The sequence below is a fragment of the Anomaloglossus baeobatrachus genome, chromosome 7 (assembly GCF_048569485.1).
Source record: "Anomaloglossus baeobatrachus isolate aAnoBae1 chromosome 7, aAnoBae1.hap1, whole genome shotgun sequence".
Classification (NCBI taxonomy): Eukaryota; Metazoa; Chordata; class Amphibia; order Anura; family Aromobatidae; genus Anomaloglossus; species Anomaloglossus baeobatrachus.
This window is the reverse complement of record NC_134359.1, coordinates 267,310,536-267,323,318: the sequence shown is the minus strand read 5'-3', so window position 1 is coordinate 267,323,318 and position 12,783 is coordinate 267,310,536. Positions and strand designations below refer to the sequence as shown.

The 12,783-nt window shown below is 47.3% G+C and overlaps 1 protein-coding gene across 2 annotated transcripts in view; it reads left to right on the top strand.

Moving 5' to 3' along the window:
- Positions 1-11,539, top strand: part of KDM8 (lysine demethylase 8) — a 42,812-nt gene extending 31,273 nt beyond the window's left edge. For both annotated transcript variants that reach the window (XM_075319210.1, XM_075319211.1), the window contains exons 7-9: positions 1,425-1,574; positions 10,948-11,040; positions 11,119-11,539. In XM_075319210.1, coding sequence (XP_075175325.1) covers positions 1,425-1,574; positions 10,948-11,040; positions 11,119-11,283 — 408 coding nt within the window. In that variant the 3' untranslated portion in view covers positions 11,284-11,539. The remainder of the gene's footprint in view (positions 1-1,424; positions 1,575-10,947; positions 11,041-11,118) is intronic.
- The last annotated feature ends 1,244 nt before the right edge of the window (positions 11,540-12,783 follow it).

Genomic DNA, 12,783 nt, shown 5'->3' with positions numbered 1-12,783 from the left:
CTGAAAGCGGGTGTGAGGTCGTAGAATCCCTTGTCTGGGTCTCCAAGCCTCCCCTCTGCAGCTCAGCGTGCAGGCAGGAATGGCTGCCGGCGTCCTGTGAAGAGGGGCGGACCGTGGGCGTGCCACAAACAAAAGTGCGGGAAACTGCGTCCCACTGTGCCTAGTGTGAGGGCTGGAGTATGTAAAACAGACTCCAGCTCTTAGCGCTGCTGGTCTGTACAGCGTCCCGCCCTCCTCCTGACTGGCAGGTCTGGGGGCGGGAACGATACGAACTAGGCCGCAAAAGCCGGGGACTGTAGTAATCTAGCGCGGCCGTCATATATGCACGGCCAGCGCGGAAGTCCCCGGCGCACCACAAATCCCAGCCGCGACGCAGTAAACACTGACTCCAGCGGCCGGATCGGCCGATCGTACTAAGTCTCCTCACTCAGCAGAGCTGTAGTGAGTAACGGCACAAGCGCGGCAGCGCTGTTTACCCCGGCGCACTAGCACACCCAGCAATGCTGCAGTGTGCGTGCGGTAAGCACGGGGACACGGAGTACCTTAATGAAGCAGGGTCCTGTCCCTGAGGAAACTCCGCTCCGTATCCAGCAGATCCTCCAGGGGCTGTGGATGGAGCACGGTCTCAGTGCCCGGAGACCGGTCAAGTCCCACTTCACCCAGAGCCCTAATGGGGATGGGGAAGGAATCAGCATGTGGGCTCCAGCCTCCGTACCCGCAATGGGTACCTCAACCTTAACAAACACCGCCGACCGCAAGTGGGGTGAGAAGGGAGCATGCTGGGGGCCCCCGTATGGGCCCTCTTTTCTTCCATCAGACATAGTCAGCAGCTGCTGCTGACTAAACAGTGGAGCTATGCGTGCATGTCTGACCTCCTTCGCACAAAGCATAAAACTGAGGAGCCCGTGATCCCACGGGGGGGTGTATAGCCAGAAGGGGAGGGGCCTTACACTTTTAAGTGTAATACTTTGTGTGGCCTCCGGAGGCAGTAGCTATACACCCAATTGTCTGGGTCTCCCAATTAGGAGCGACAAAGAAAAGACATTATAGGGAATCTGTCACCAAGTTTTTGCCACCTAATCTGAGAGCAGCATAATGTAGGGGCAGAGACCCTGATTCCAGTGATGTGTCACTTACTGGGCTGCTTAGTGTAGTTTTAATAATCTCCTGCTGATTAAATAGTTAATTTAATTATTACAGGACTACTTGTCCTGCTGCCAGGTAGTCCAGTATATCTATGAGCCCTGTATAACTGCTAGATCTGCAGCAGAGACAACATTGGTTTTATCAAGATGACAGCAAACAGCTCAGTAAGTGACACATCACTGGAATCAGGGTCTCTGCACCTACATTATGCTGCTTTCAGATAGGGGATGGAGAGTTGCAAGATAATATTATAGCTTTTTCTCCTGTCTTGCTAACAGATACGTGAACTTAAGGAAGACATTGGTATTCCGGATTATTGCTGCCTCGGTGAAGGCGATGAAGATGATATCACCATTAACGCTTGGTTTGGCCCAGCAGGGACCGTGTCCCCTCTTCATCAGGACCCTCAGCAAAACTTCCTGGCACAGGTAAGTTTCCGAACACATCCCATGTTATATTACCATACCAAGCTTTTTTTTTTGTTCTGATGACTTTGCCATTTCCTGGAAACTTTTCTATTTCATGTGGCTTCTATAACCCTTTGCTAGAAGTGTTAATAGTGGGTAAGCCTCCTGCATGCTCTATACGGCTGTATGGCAGTGATTGGAGAGATCCAGCAGATTCGTGGCCCCCTCTCCTGTCACTGCAGGTAGAGCACCACTTAGAGCGGGGGCTCAGGAGATGCCGTCCCTGATAAATACAGACATCTATGACTGTAACCCATAATCTGTGTTATGAGACAACTCCTTTTAATACAGGTTGGATTTACAACATGCCTGTTTAATTGTGTTGTATGGGGCTTAACCCCTTCAGCCCCCGGGCACTTTCCGTTTTTGCGTTTTTGTTTTTTGCTCCCCTTCTTCCGAGAGGTGTAACTTTTTTATTTTTCCATCAATCTTGCCATATGAGGGCTTGTTGTTTGCGGGACGAGTTGTACTTTTAAATGAAACCATCAGTTTTACCATATAGTGTACTGGAAAACGGCAAAAAAATTCCAAGTGCGGAAAAATTGCAAAAAAAGTGTGATCGTACAATAGTTTTTGGGATATTTTATTCACTGTGTTCACTATATGGTAAAACTGAGGTATCTATGTGATGCCTCAGGTCAGTGCGAGTTTGTAGACCCCAAACATGTATAGGTTTACTTGTATCTAAGGGGTTAAAAAAAATTCACAAGCTTGTCCAAAAAAAGTGGCGCACGTTTTGCGCCATTTTCCAAAACCCGTAGCGTTCTCATTTTTCAGGATCTGAGGCTCATTGATGGCTTATTTTTTGCTTCTCGACCTGACGTTTTTAACGGTACCATTTTTGCGCAGATGCTACGTTTTGATCGCCTGTTATTGCATTTTGCCCAAAATTTGCGGCAACCAAAAAACGTAATTTTGGCATTTGGAATTTTTTTGCCGCTACGCTGTTTACTGATCAGATTCATTGATTATATTTTGATAGATCGGGCGTTTCTGAACACGGCGATACCAAATATGTGTATATTTTTTATTTTTTTAACCCTTTAATTTTCAATGGGGTGAAAGGGGGGTGATTTGAACTTTTAGGTTTTTTTCTTTTTTTTTAATTTTTTAAAACTTTTTTTTTACTTTTTTTTTTTATTTTACTAGTCCCCCTAGGGGGCTATAGCGATCAGCAATCCGATCGCTCTGCACTATCTGCAGATCACAGCTACAGAGCTGAGAACTGCAGATTTGCTGCTTCACTTTCAATGCCGGCTGTATTCTGGCATTGAGAGGAAGCGAGTCATGTTAGCTACAGGCGTCATCACATGACCCTGTGCTACCATGGCAACCATTGAAAGTCACGTGATCATGTCACGTGACTTCCGGTGGGGGCGGGGTAAGTGACTGTCATGGCGGCGCCCATATACATATCGCTGCCAGATTTTGGCAGCGAAATGTAAGGGGTTAATGGCCGCGGCTGGAAGTGATTCCACCCGCGGCTAGCAGGCACACATGTCAGCAGTTGATAACAGCTGATATGTGCGCGGATCGCCGCCGCCTGCCGGCGTCAGGGGGCGGGGCTTACCGGCACACGACCCATGACGTACCCAGTACGTCATGGGTCGCTAAGGGGTTAAAGGGGTTGTCCGATCAAAAGTGATGTCTGCCATCATTCTAGGTGACTGCAGACTTATGAGTTCTCCCAGCACACACTGTGCACTGTGATGATTCGCCAGTTTCTTAGCCAGGAACGGCCTCTCTCACTACAAATGTATGGATTGGGTGCCTCCAACTAGTAGGCATGACTGTCCAGTGAGCACGGCCTTGCTCAATACATTTGTATTGAGCGAGGTTGCATCCACTAGTCGGGTTCTGGTCGGGAACTTGCATATTACATAGTTTTGGTTGAGTGACTGCAGACTTACTACTTTAGACCAGACAACCCCTCGATGACTATTATATTTTTTTATATGAATTTCTTTCAGAAAACGACTTCTGCTATAGCGGCTCTTAAGTAGAATATGCCCTGTGCAGTCCTTTTGTTCAGGCTGTTGCTAACAATCGTGGTTATTGGGCACTAAGTGGAGACTAATAAGACTGATCTGCAATCATTTAACCCCATTAGATGCTGCAGTCAGAAGAGGCCGCGCCATCGAAGATGTTTGACAGAGAGTGAGGGGTCTCTTTTAGCCCATGAGCCCTCGAACCACAAAGTGGAATAATGCTTTCCTTTATTAACCAGAGGCTTAACCATGTCCCCCGGTTTGCCAAAAATATCTGCATATTAGACCGTGCAGCAAGTCTTCTAGGAGGATAAAAAAAAGTATGTTTTAAGATTGATAAAATTGTAGTAAAAAAAAATTATAATTATATATATATATAAAAATATATATAGTGCCTACAAGTAGTATTCAACCCCCTGCAGATTTAGCAGGTTTACACATTCGGAATTAACTTGGCATTGTGACATTTGGACTGTAGATCAGCCTGGAAGTGTGAAATGCACTGCAGCAAAAAAGAATGTTATTTCTTTTTCTTTGTCACTCCATTGGGAGACCCAGACAATTGGGTGTATAGCTTCTGCCTCCGGAGGCCACACAAAGTATTACACTTTAAAAAGTGTAACCCCTCCCCTCTGCCTATACACCCTCCCGTGCATCACGGGCTCCTCAGTTTTATGCTTTGTGTGGAAGGAGGCACACATGCACTCATGCATTCTCATTTTAGTTATATCGGTGGACGAACACCTTCAGTTCGTGGCTTTGCCTTTCGGCCTGGCGACAGCCCCAAGGGTGTTCACCAAGGTCATGGCATCTGTTGTGGTGGTCCTACACTCTCAGGGCCACTCGGTGATTCCCTACTTAGACGATCTTCTGGTCAGGGCACCCTCTCAGATGGCGTGTCAAAACAGCCTTTCCGTCGCTCTGGCGACTCTCCAGCAGTTCGGGTGGATCATCAACTTCCCAAAATCCAAGTTGACACCGACCCAATCACTGACGTACCTTGGGATGGAGTTTCATACTCAGTCAGCAGTAGTCATGCTACCGCTGGACAAACAGCTTTCGCTGCAGGCAGGGGTGCAATCTCTTCTTCGGGGTCAGTCACACCCCTTGAGGCGCCTCATGCACTTCCTGGGGAAGATGGTGGCAGCGATGGAGGCAGTGCCCTTCGCGCAATTCCATCTGCGGCCACTCCAGTGGGACATTCTCCGCAAATGGGACAGGAGGTCGACTTCCCTCGACAGGAACGTCTCTCTTTCCCTTGCAACCAAGACGTCTCTTCTGTGGTGGCTCCTTCCCAACTCTCTGTCGCAGCGAAAATCCTTCCTACCCCCCACCTGGGCTGTGGTCACCACGGACGCGAGCCTGTCAGGGTGGGGGGCGGTTTTTCTCCATCACAGGGCTCAGGGAACCTGGACTCCGATAGAGTCATCCCTTCAGATCAATATTCTGGAGATAAGGGCAGTGTATCTAGCCCTATTGGCTTTTCATCGGTGGCTGGAGGGCAGGCAGATCCGGATCCAGTCGGACAACGCCACTGCCGTCGCATACATCACCACCAAGGCGGCACTCGCAGTCGTCAAGCCTTCCAGGAAGTCCGACGGATTCTGCAGTGGGTGGAAGCCACAGCTTCCACCATCTCCGCAGTTCACATCCCGGGCGTAGAAAACTGGGAAGCAGATTTTCTCAGTCGACAGGGCATGGACGCGGGGGAATGGTCTCTTCACCCAGACGTGTTTCGAGAGATCTGTCGCCGCTGGGAAACGCCGGACGTCGATCTCATGGCGTCACGGCACAACAACAAAGTCCCGGCATTCATGGCCCGGTCTCAAGATCACAGAGCTCTGGCGGCGGACGCATTAGTTCAGGATTGGTCGCAGTTTCGACTGCCCTATGTATTTCCTCCTCTGGCGATGCTGCCCAGAGTGCTGCGCAAAATCAGGTCTGACTGTCGTCGCGCCATTCTCGTCGCCCCAGATTGGCCGAGGCGGTCGTGGTACCCGGATCTGTGGCATCTCACGGTGGGTCAACCGTGGGCGCTCCCAGACCGCCCAGACTTGCTGTCACAAGGGCCGTTTTTCCATCTGAATTCTGCGGCCCTCAACCTGACTGTGTGGCCATTGAGTCCTGGCTCCTAGCGTCTTCAGGGTTATCTCAGGATGGTCATTGCCACCATGAGACAGGCCAGGAAACCAATGTCCGCCAAGATCTATCACAGGTCTTGGAGGATCTTCTTATCCTGGTGCTCTGATAATGGTTTTACTCCCTGGCCCTTTGCCTTACCCACTTTTCTTTCATTCCTTCAATCCGGAATGGACAAGGGTTTGTCTCTCGGCTCTCTCAAGGGACAAGTATCGGCGCTATCCGTATTTTTCAAAGGCGTCTAGCCAGGCTTCCGCAGGTCCGCACGTTCCTGCAGGGAGTTTGCCACATAGTCCCACCTTACAAGCATCCGCTGGAACCCTGGGACCTTAACAGGGTGCTAACGGCTCTTCAGAAACCACCTTTCGAGCCGCTGCGGGATGTCTCTTTATCACGTCTTTCGCAGAAGGTGGCATTTCTAGTGGCAGTTACATCGCTCCGTAGAGTGTCGGAGTTGGCATCGCTGTCATGCAAAGCCCCCTTCCTGGTTTTTCACCAGGATAAGGTGGTTCTGCGTCCGGTCCCGGAATTTCTCCCTAAGGTGGTATCCCCTTTTCATCTCAATCAGGATATCTCCTTACCTTCATTTTGCCCTCATCCAATTCACCAATGTGAAAAGGATTTGCACTCATTAGATCTGGTGAGAGCACTCGGCTCTACGTGTCTCGCACGGCGCCCCTGCGCCGTTCAGATGCCCTCTTTGTCCTTGTCGCTGGCCAGCGTAAGGGTTCGCAGGCTTCCAAGTCAACCTTGGCTCGGTGGATCAAGGAACCGATTCTTGAAGCCTACCGTTCTTCTGGGCTTCCGCTTCCTTTGGGGCTGAAAGCCCATTCTACCAGAGCCGTGGGTGCGTCCTGGGCATTGCGGCACCGGGCTACGGCTCAGCAGGTGTGTCAGGCAGCTACCTGGTCTAGTCTGCACACTTTCACGAAACACTATCAGGTGCATACCTATGCTTCGGCAGACGCCAGTCTAGGTAGGCGAGTCCTTCAGGCGGCGGTTGCCCACCTGTAAGAGGGGGTCGTTTTCGGCTCTTTTTTATCGAGGTATTCTTTTACCCACCCAGGGACTGCTTTTGGACGTCCCAATTGTCTGGGTCTCCCAATGGAGCGACAAAGAAGAAGGGAATTTTGTTTACTTACCGTAAATTCCTTTTCTTCTAGCTCCTATTGGGAGACCCAGCACCCGCCCCTGTGCCCTTCGGGCTGTTTGTTCTTTTGTGTACACATGTTGTTCATGTTGAATTGTTCTTTTGGTTCATGGTCTTCAGTTCTCCGAACATCCTTCGGATTGAATTTACCTTAGACCAATTTATAAGTTTCCTCCTTCCTGCTTTTGCACCAAAACTGAGGAGCCCGTGATGCACGGGAGGGTGTATAGGCAGAGGGGAGGGGTTACACTTTTAAAGTGTAATACTTTGTGTGGCCTCCGGAGGCAGAAGCTATACACCCAATTGTCTGGGTCTCCCAATAGGAGCTAGAAGAAAAGGAATTTACGGTAAGTAATCAAAATTCCCTTCTTTTATTTTTTTTTTTTAAATTGTGAAAAGTATTCAGAGGGTCATTTATTATTCAACCCCTCAAACCACAAGAATTCTGTTTGGTTCCCCTAAAGTATTAAGAAGTATTTCAGGCACAAAGAACAATGAGCTTCACATGTTTGGATTAATTATCTCTTTATCCAGCCTTTTCTGACTAATTAAGACCCTCCCCAAACTTGTGAACAGCACTCATACTTGGTCAACATGGGAAAGACAAAGGAGCATTCCAAGGCCATCAGAGACAAGATCGTGGAGGGTCACAAGGCTGGCAAGGGGTACAAAACCCTTTCCAAGGAGTTGGGCCTACATGTCTCCACTGTTGGGAGCATCATCCGGAAGTGGAAGGCTTATGGAACTACTTTTAGCCTTCCACGGCCTGGACAGCCTTTGAAAGTTTCCACCCGTGCCGAGGCCAGGCTTGTCCGAAGAGTCAAGGCTAACCCAAGGACAACAAGGAAGGAGCTCCGGGAAGATCTCATGGCAGTGGGGACATTGGTTTCAGTCAATACCATAAGTAACGTACTCCACCGCAATGGTCTCCATTCCAGACGAGCCCGTAAGGTACCTTTACTTTCAAAGCGTCATGTCAAGGCTCGTCTACAGTTTGCTCATGATCACTTGGAGGACTCTGAGACAGACTGGTTCAAGGTTCTCTGGTCTGATGAGACCAAGATCGAGATCTTTGGTGCCAACCACACACGTGACGTTTGGAGACTGGATGGCACTGCATACGACCCCAAGAATACCATCCCTACAGTCAAGCATGGTGGTGGCAGCATCATGCTGTGGGGCTGTTTCTCAGCCAAGGGGCCTGGCCATCTGGTCCGCATCCATGGGAAGATGGATAGCACGGCCTACCTGGAGATTTTGGCCAAGAACCTCCGCTCCTCCATCAAGGATCTTAAGATGGGTCGTCATTTCATCTTCCAACAAGACAACGACCCAAAGCACACAGCCAAGAAAACCAAGGCCTGGTACAAGAGGGAAAAAATCAAGGTGTTGCAGTGGCCTAGTCAGTCTCCTGACCTTAACCCAATTGAAACTTGTGGAAGGAGCTCAAGATTAAAGTCCACATGAGACACCCAAAGAACCTAGATAACTTGGAGAAGATCTGCATGGAGGAGTGGGCCAAGATAACTCCAGAGACCTGTGCCGGCCTGATCAGGTCTTATAAAAGACGATTATTAGCTGTAATTGCAAACAAGGGTTATTCCACAAAATATTAAACCTAGGGGTTGAATAATAATTGACCCACACTTTTATGTTGAAAATTTATTAAAATTTAACTAAGCAACATAACTTGTTGGTTTGTAAGATTTATGCATCTGTTAATAAATCCTGCTCTTGTTTGAAGTTTGCAGGCTCTAACTTATTTGCATCTTATCAAACCTGCTAAATCTGCAGGGGGTTGAATACTACTTGTAGGCACTGTGTGTGTGTATATATATATATATATATATATATATATATATATATATATATATATATATATATATATATATATATATATATATATATATATATATATACACAAAATTATTCAAAATATACATATATAAATATTTTGGATATGTATATATGTATATGTGTGTATGTGTGTATATATATATATATATATATATATAATATACAAAATTATTCAAAATATACATATATAAATATTTTGTATATGTGTGTGTGTATGTGTATATATATATATATATATATATATATATATATATAATTTTTGAATTTTTATATATATATATATATATATATATATATATATATATATATATATATATATATATATATATATATATATATATATATATATATATATATATATATATATATATATATATATATATATATATATATATATATATATATATATATATATATGTCAGCAAGGATGGTTGACCTTAGGGAGATCAACATCCACCACTGCGGAGACACCATCACGTGTTTCTCAACGCAGTGATTCTAGAGCAATGCCCCCTGGGAAATATTCAAAGCAAGAAGGCCTGCGGAGACACCATCACATGTTTCTCAACGCTGGCAGGAAACTAGCCAGGTCTTTCACCGGGAAGGAACAACCACGGGAAGGGCAGTCTCCAGTCAAGGAGACCACCTATGCCAAACATGGTATCCATCCACAGACAGCCGTTTCGGGGTATTTGCCCCTCATCAGTGTGGAGTAGGAATCTGGCTAGTGGGACATTGCCTAGTAAAAGACTATGTCAGCAAGGATGGTTGACCTTAGGGAGATCAACATCCACCACTGCGGAGACACCATCACGTGTTTCTCAACGCAGTGATTCTAGAGCAATGCCCCCTGGGAAATATTCAAAGCAAGAAGGCCTGCGGAGACACCATCACATGTTTCTCAACGCTGGCAGGAAACTAGCCAGGTCTTTCACCGGGAAGGAACAACCACGGGAAGGGCAGTCTCCAGTCAAGGAGACCACCTATGCCAAACATGGTATCCATCCACAGACAGCCGTTTCGGGGTATTTGCCCCTCATCAGTGTGGAGTAGGAATCTGGCTAGTGGGACATTGCCTAGTAAAAGACTATGTCAGCAAGGATGGTTGACCTTAGGGAGATCAACATCCACCACTGCGGAGACACCATCACGTGTTTCTCAACGCAGTGATTCTAGAGCAATGCCCCCTGGGAAATATTCAAAGCAAGAAGGCCTGCGGAGACACCATCACATGTTTCTCAACGCTGGCAGGAAACTAGCCAGGTCTTTCACCGGGAAGGAACAACCACGGGAAGGGCAGTCTCCAGTCAAGGAGACCACCTATGCCAAACATGGTATCCATCCACAGACAGCCGTTTCGGGGTATTTGCCCCTCATCAGTGTGGAGTAGGAATCTGGCTAGTGGGACATTGCCTAGTAAAGGACTATGTCAGCAAGGATGGTTGACCTTAGGGAGATCAACATCCACCACTGCGGAGACACCATCACGTGTTTCTCAACGCAGTGATTCTAGAGCAATGCCCCCTGGGAAATATTCAAAGCAAGAAGGCCTGCGGAGACACCATCACATGTTTCTCAACGCTGGCAGGAAACTAGCCAGGTCTTTCACCGGGAAGGAACAACCACGGGAAGGGCAGTCTCCAGTCAAGGAGACCACCTATGCCAAACATGGTATCCATCCACAGACAGCCGTTTCGGGGTATTTGCCCCTCATCAGTGTGGAGTAGGAATCTGGCTAGTGGGACATTGCCTAGTAAAAGACTATGTCAGCAAGGATGGTTGACCTCTTTTACTAGTCTTTTACTAGGCAATGTCCCACTAGCCAGATTCCTACTCCACACTGATGAGGGGCAAATACCCCGAAACGGCTTTCTGTGGATGGATACCATGTTTGGCACAGGTGGTCTCCTTGACTGGAGACTGCCCTTCCCGTGGTTGTTCCTTCCCGGTGAAAGACCTGGCTAGTTTCCTGCCAGCGTTGAGAAACATGTGATGGTGTCTCCGCAGGCCTTCTTGCTTTGTATATATATATATATATATATATATATATATATATATATATATATATATATATATATATATATATATATATAATTATAATATATTTTGAATCAGAAAAAAATGGTACAATTGGAAGAAAGCCACCGTGTTTTTGCATCGTATATGATGTATATAATGTATGTATTTTCCTGTATCGTAGATTGTAGGCAGGAAATACCTCCGCTTATACCCGGTGAGTGAGACTCGGCGCCTGTACCCATTCGATAGCTCCCTTCTCCATAACACCAGCCAGGTAAGTGACCTCCTCCTTCATTCCCATTAACTTTAGTTACTTGTTACAGCTCTGATCACGGCCTTTTCTCCATCTCAGGTGGACATCGACAACCCAGACGCAGACAAGTTCCCTGACTTTGCACAGGCGGCTTATCAAGAATGTATCCTGTGCCCGGGACAGATCCTGTTCATCCCAGTGAAATGGTGGCATTATGTGAAGGCTCTGGATATAAGTTTTTCTGTCAGCTTTTGGTGGTCTTGACCATGAACTTTCCTATTTGTGTATTTTAGTTTAAAGGGAACCGGTCACCAGGTTTTTCCCTTATGAGCTGCGGCCACCACCAGTGAGCCCTTATATACAGCATTCCAGAATATAAGAGCCCAAGCTGAACTGTATACTGTAAAAAACAGCTTTATTATACTCACCTCTGGGGCAGTCCGGTCCGATGGGTGTCGCCGCTTTCCGGTGCGGTGCATCCTCTATCTTGTTTGATCTCCATCCTTTGGCCCAGCCTCATAGGAATGACGCGTCCTTCATCATTCACAGAGAGGCCTCCATTGCGCTCCTGCACTTTGATCTGCCCTCAGCCGCATGCGCAGGAGCTCAATGGAGGCCTTTCTGTAAATGACGAAGGACGCTTCATGCCCACGGGGCCGGGCAGGACGCAATCTTACAAGAAGTATCAGAATGACAGGTACAGAGGTCTTCAGCAAACTTGTGGCCATCATGGCATATCACCGGCACCCCGCAGTCACGTCACAGATACATAGCATAGAAGGGTGCACCCCCTCTGCCGGTGCACTGTCAATGCCACTGTCACAAATTAGCAAGACAAAACAATCATCACTGATCTCGGGGAGACCAGCCAGAGAAGACACTGCCGGCAGCCAGCAAAGGCGCTCAACACAGTGAAATCCTAGGCACATTGCCCCCTGGGAAGTATGCAAATCCGTGTGGAGACTCCTAACAGAGGCTCCACGGACCCTTTTGACTGTCACAGATTGACAGATTAACAGCTGTGGGTGGAGTAGTGCTCCACCTTTGGTTGTTCGAAGCAGATGATGGCTGAAAATCACAGCCATCATCTGCCTGGAAAGATGCGGGCTAGGCTTGCGAGCCTGCATCAAAGTCAGGGAGCCGGTATATGACGTATCCTGTAAGTTACCATGAAAGGGTTAATATAAATATCTGATAAAGATTTGTTTTAATTTTATGTTTACAAAGAAAATGCAATGGTTTTCCAATGATATTATTTTTTTCTTTGTCGCTCCATTGGGAGACCTAGACAATTGGGTGTATAGCTTCTGCCTCCGGAGGCCACACAAAGTATTACACTTTAAAAAGTGTAACCCCTCCCCTCTGCCTATACACCCTCCCGTGCAGGGCTGTATTTTGCCTTCGTGCTGCCCTAGGCACTTTAAGTGGTCGCGCCCCTTAGAGACAACGTAAAACTGAGTTTTCGCACTCGACATCTGTTTAAGGCAGATCTACTCTGTAAAACACTTTAAAAAGTATCAATGAGAAACAAAGGGCACTAACCCCCCCCCCCAATGGGGATCACCACAGGCACAGCAAAACATAGCATGAGTATAAAATATTCCCACCACACCATCCCCACTTATATACTGTGACTGTCACACTGCCCCTAATAAACTACACACTGCCCTCCCTTATAAATTATACCCACCACACCTTCCTCAATTATGAAATATGATCTGCACATTGACCTCACATCATGCTGCCCCCTCCTCACAATGTCCC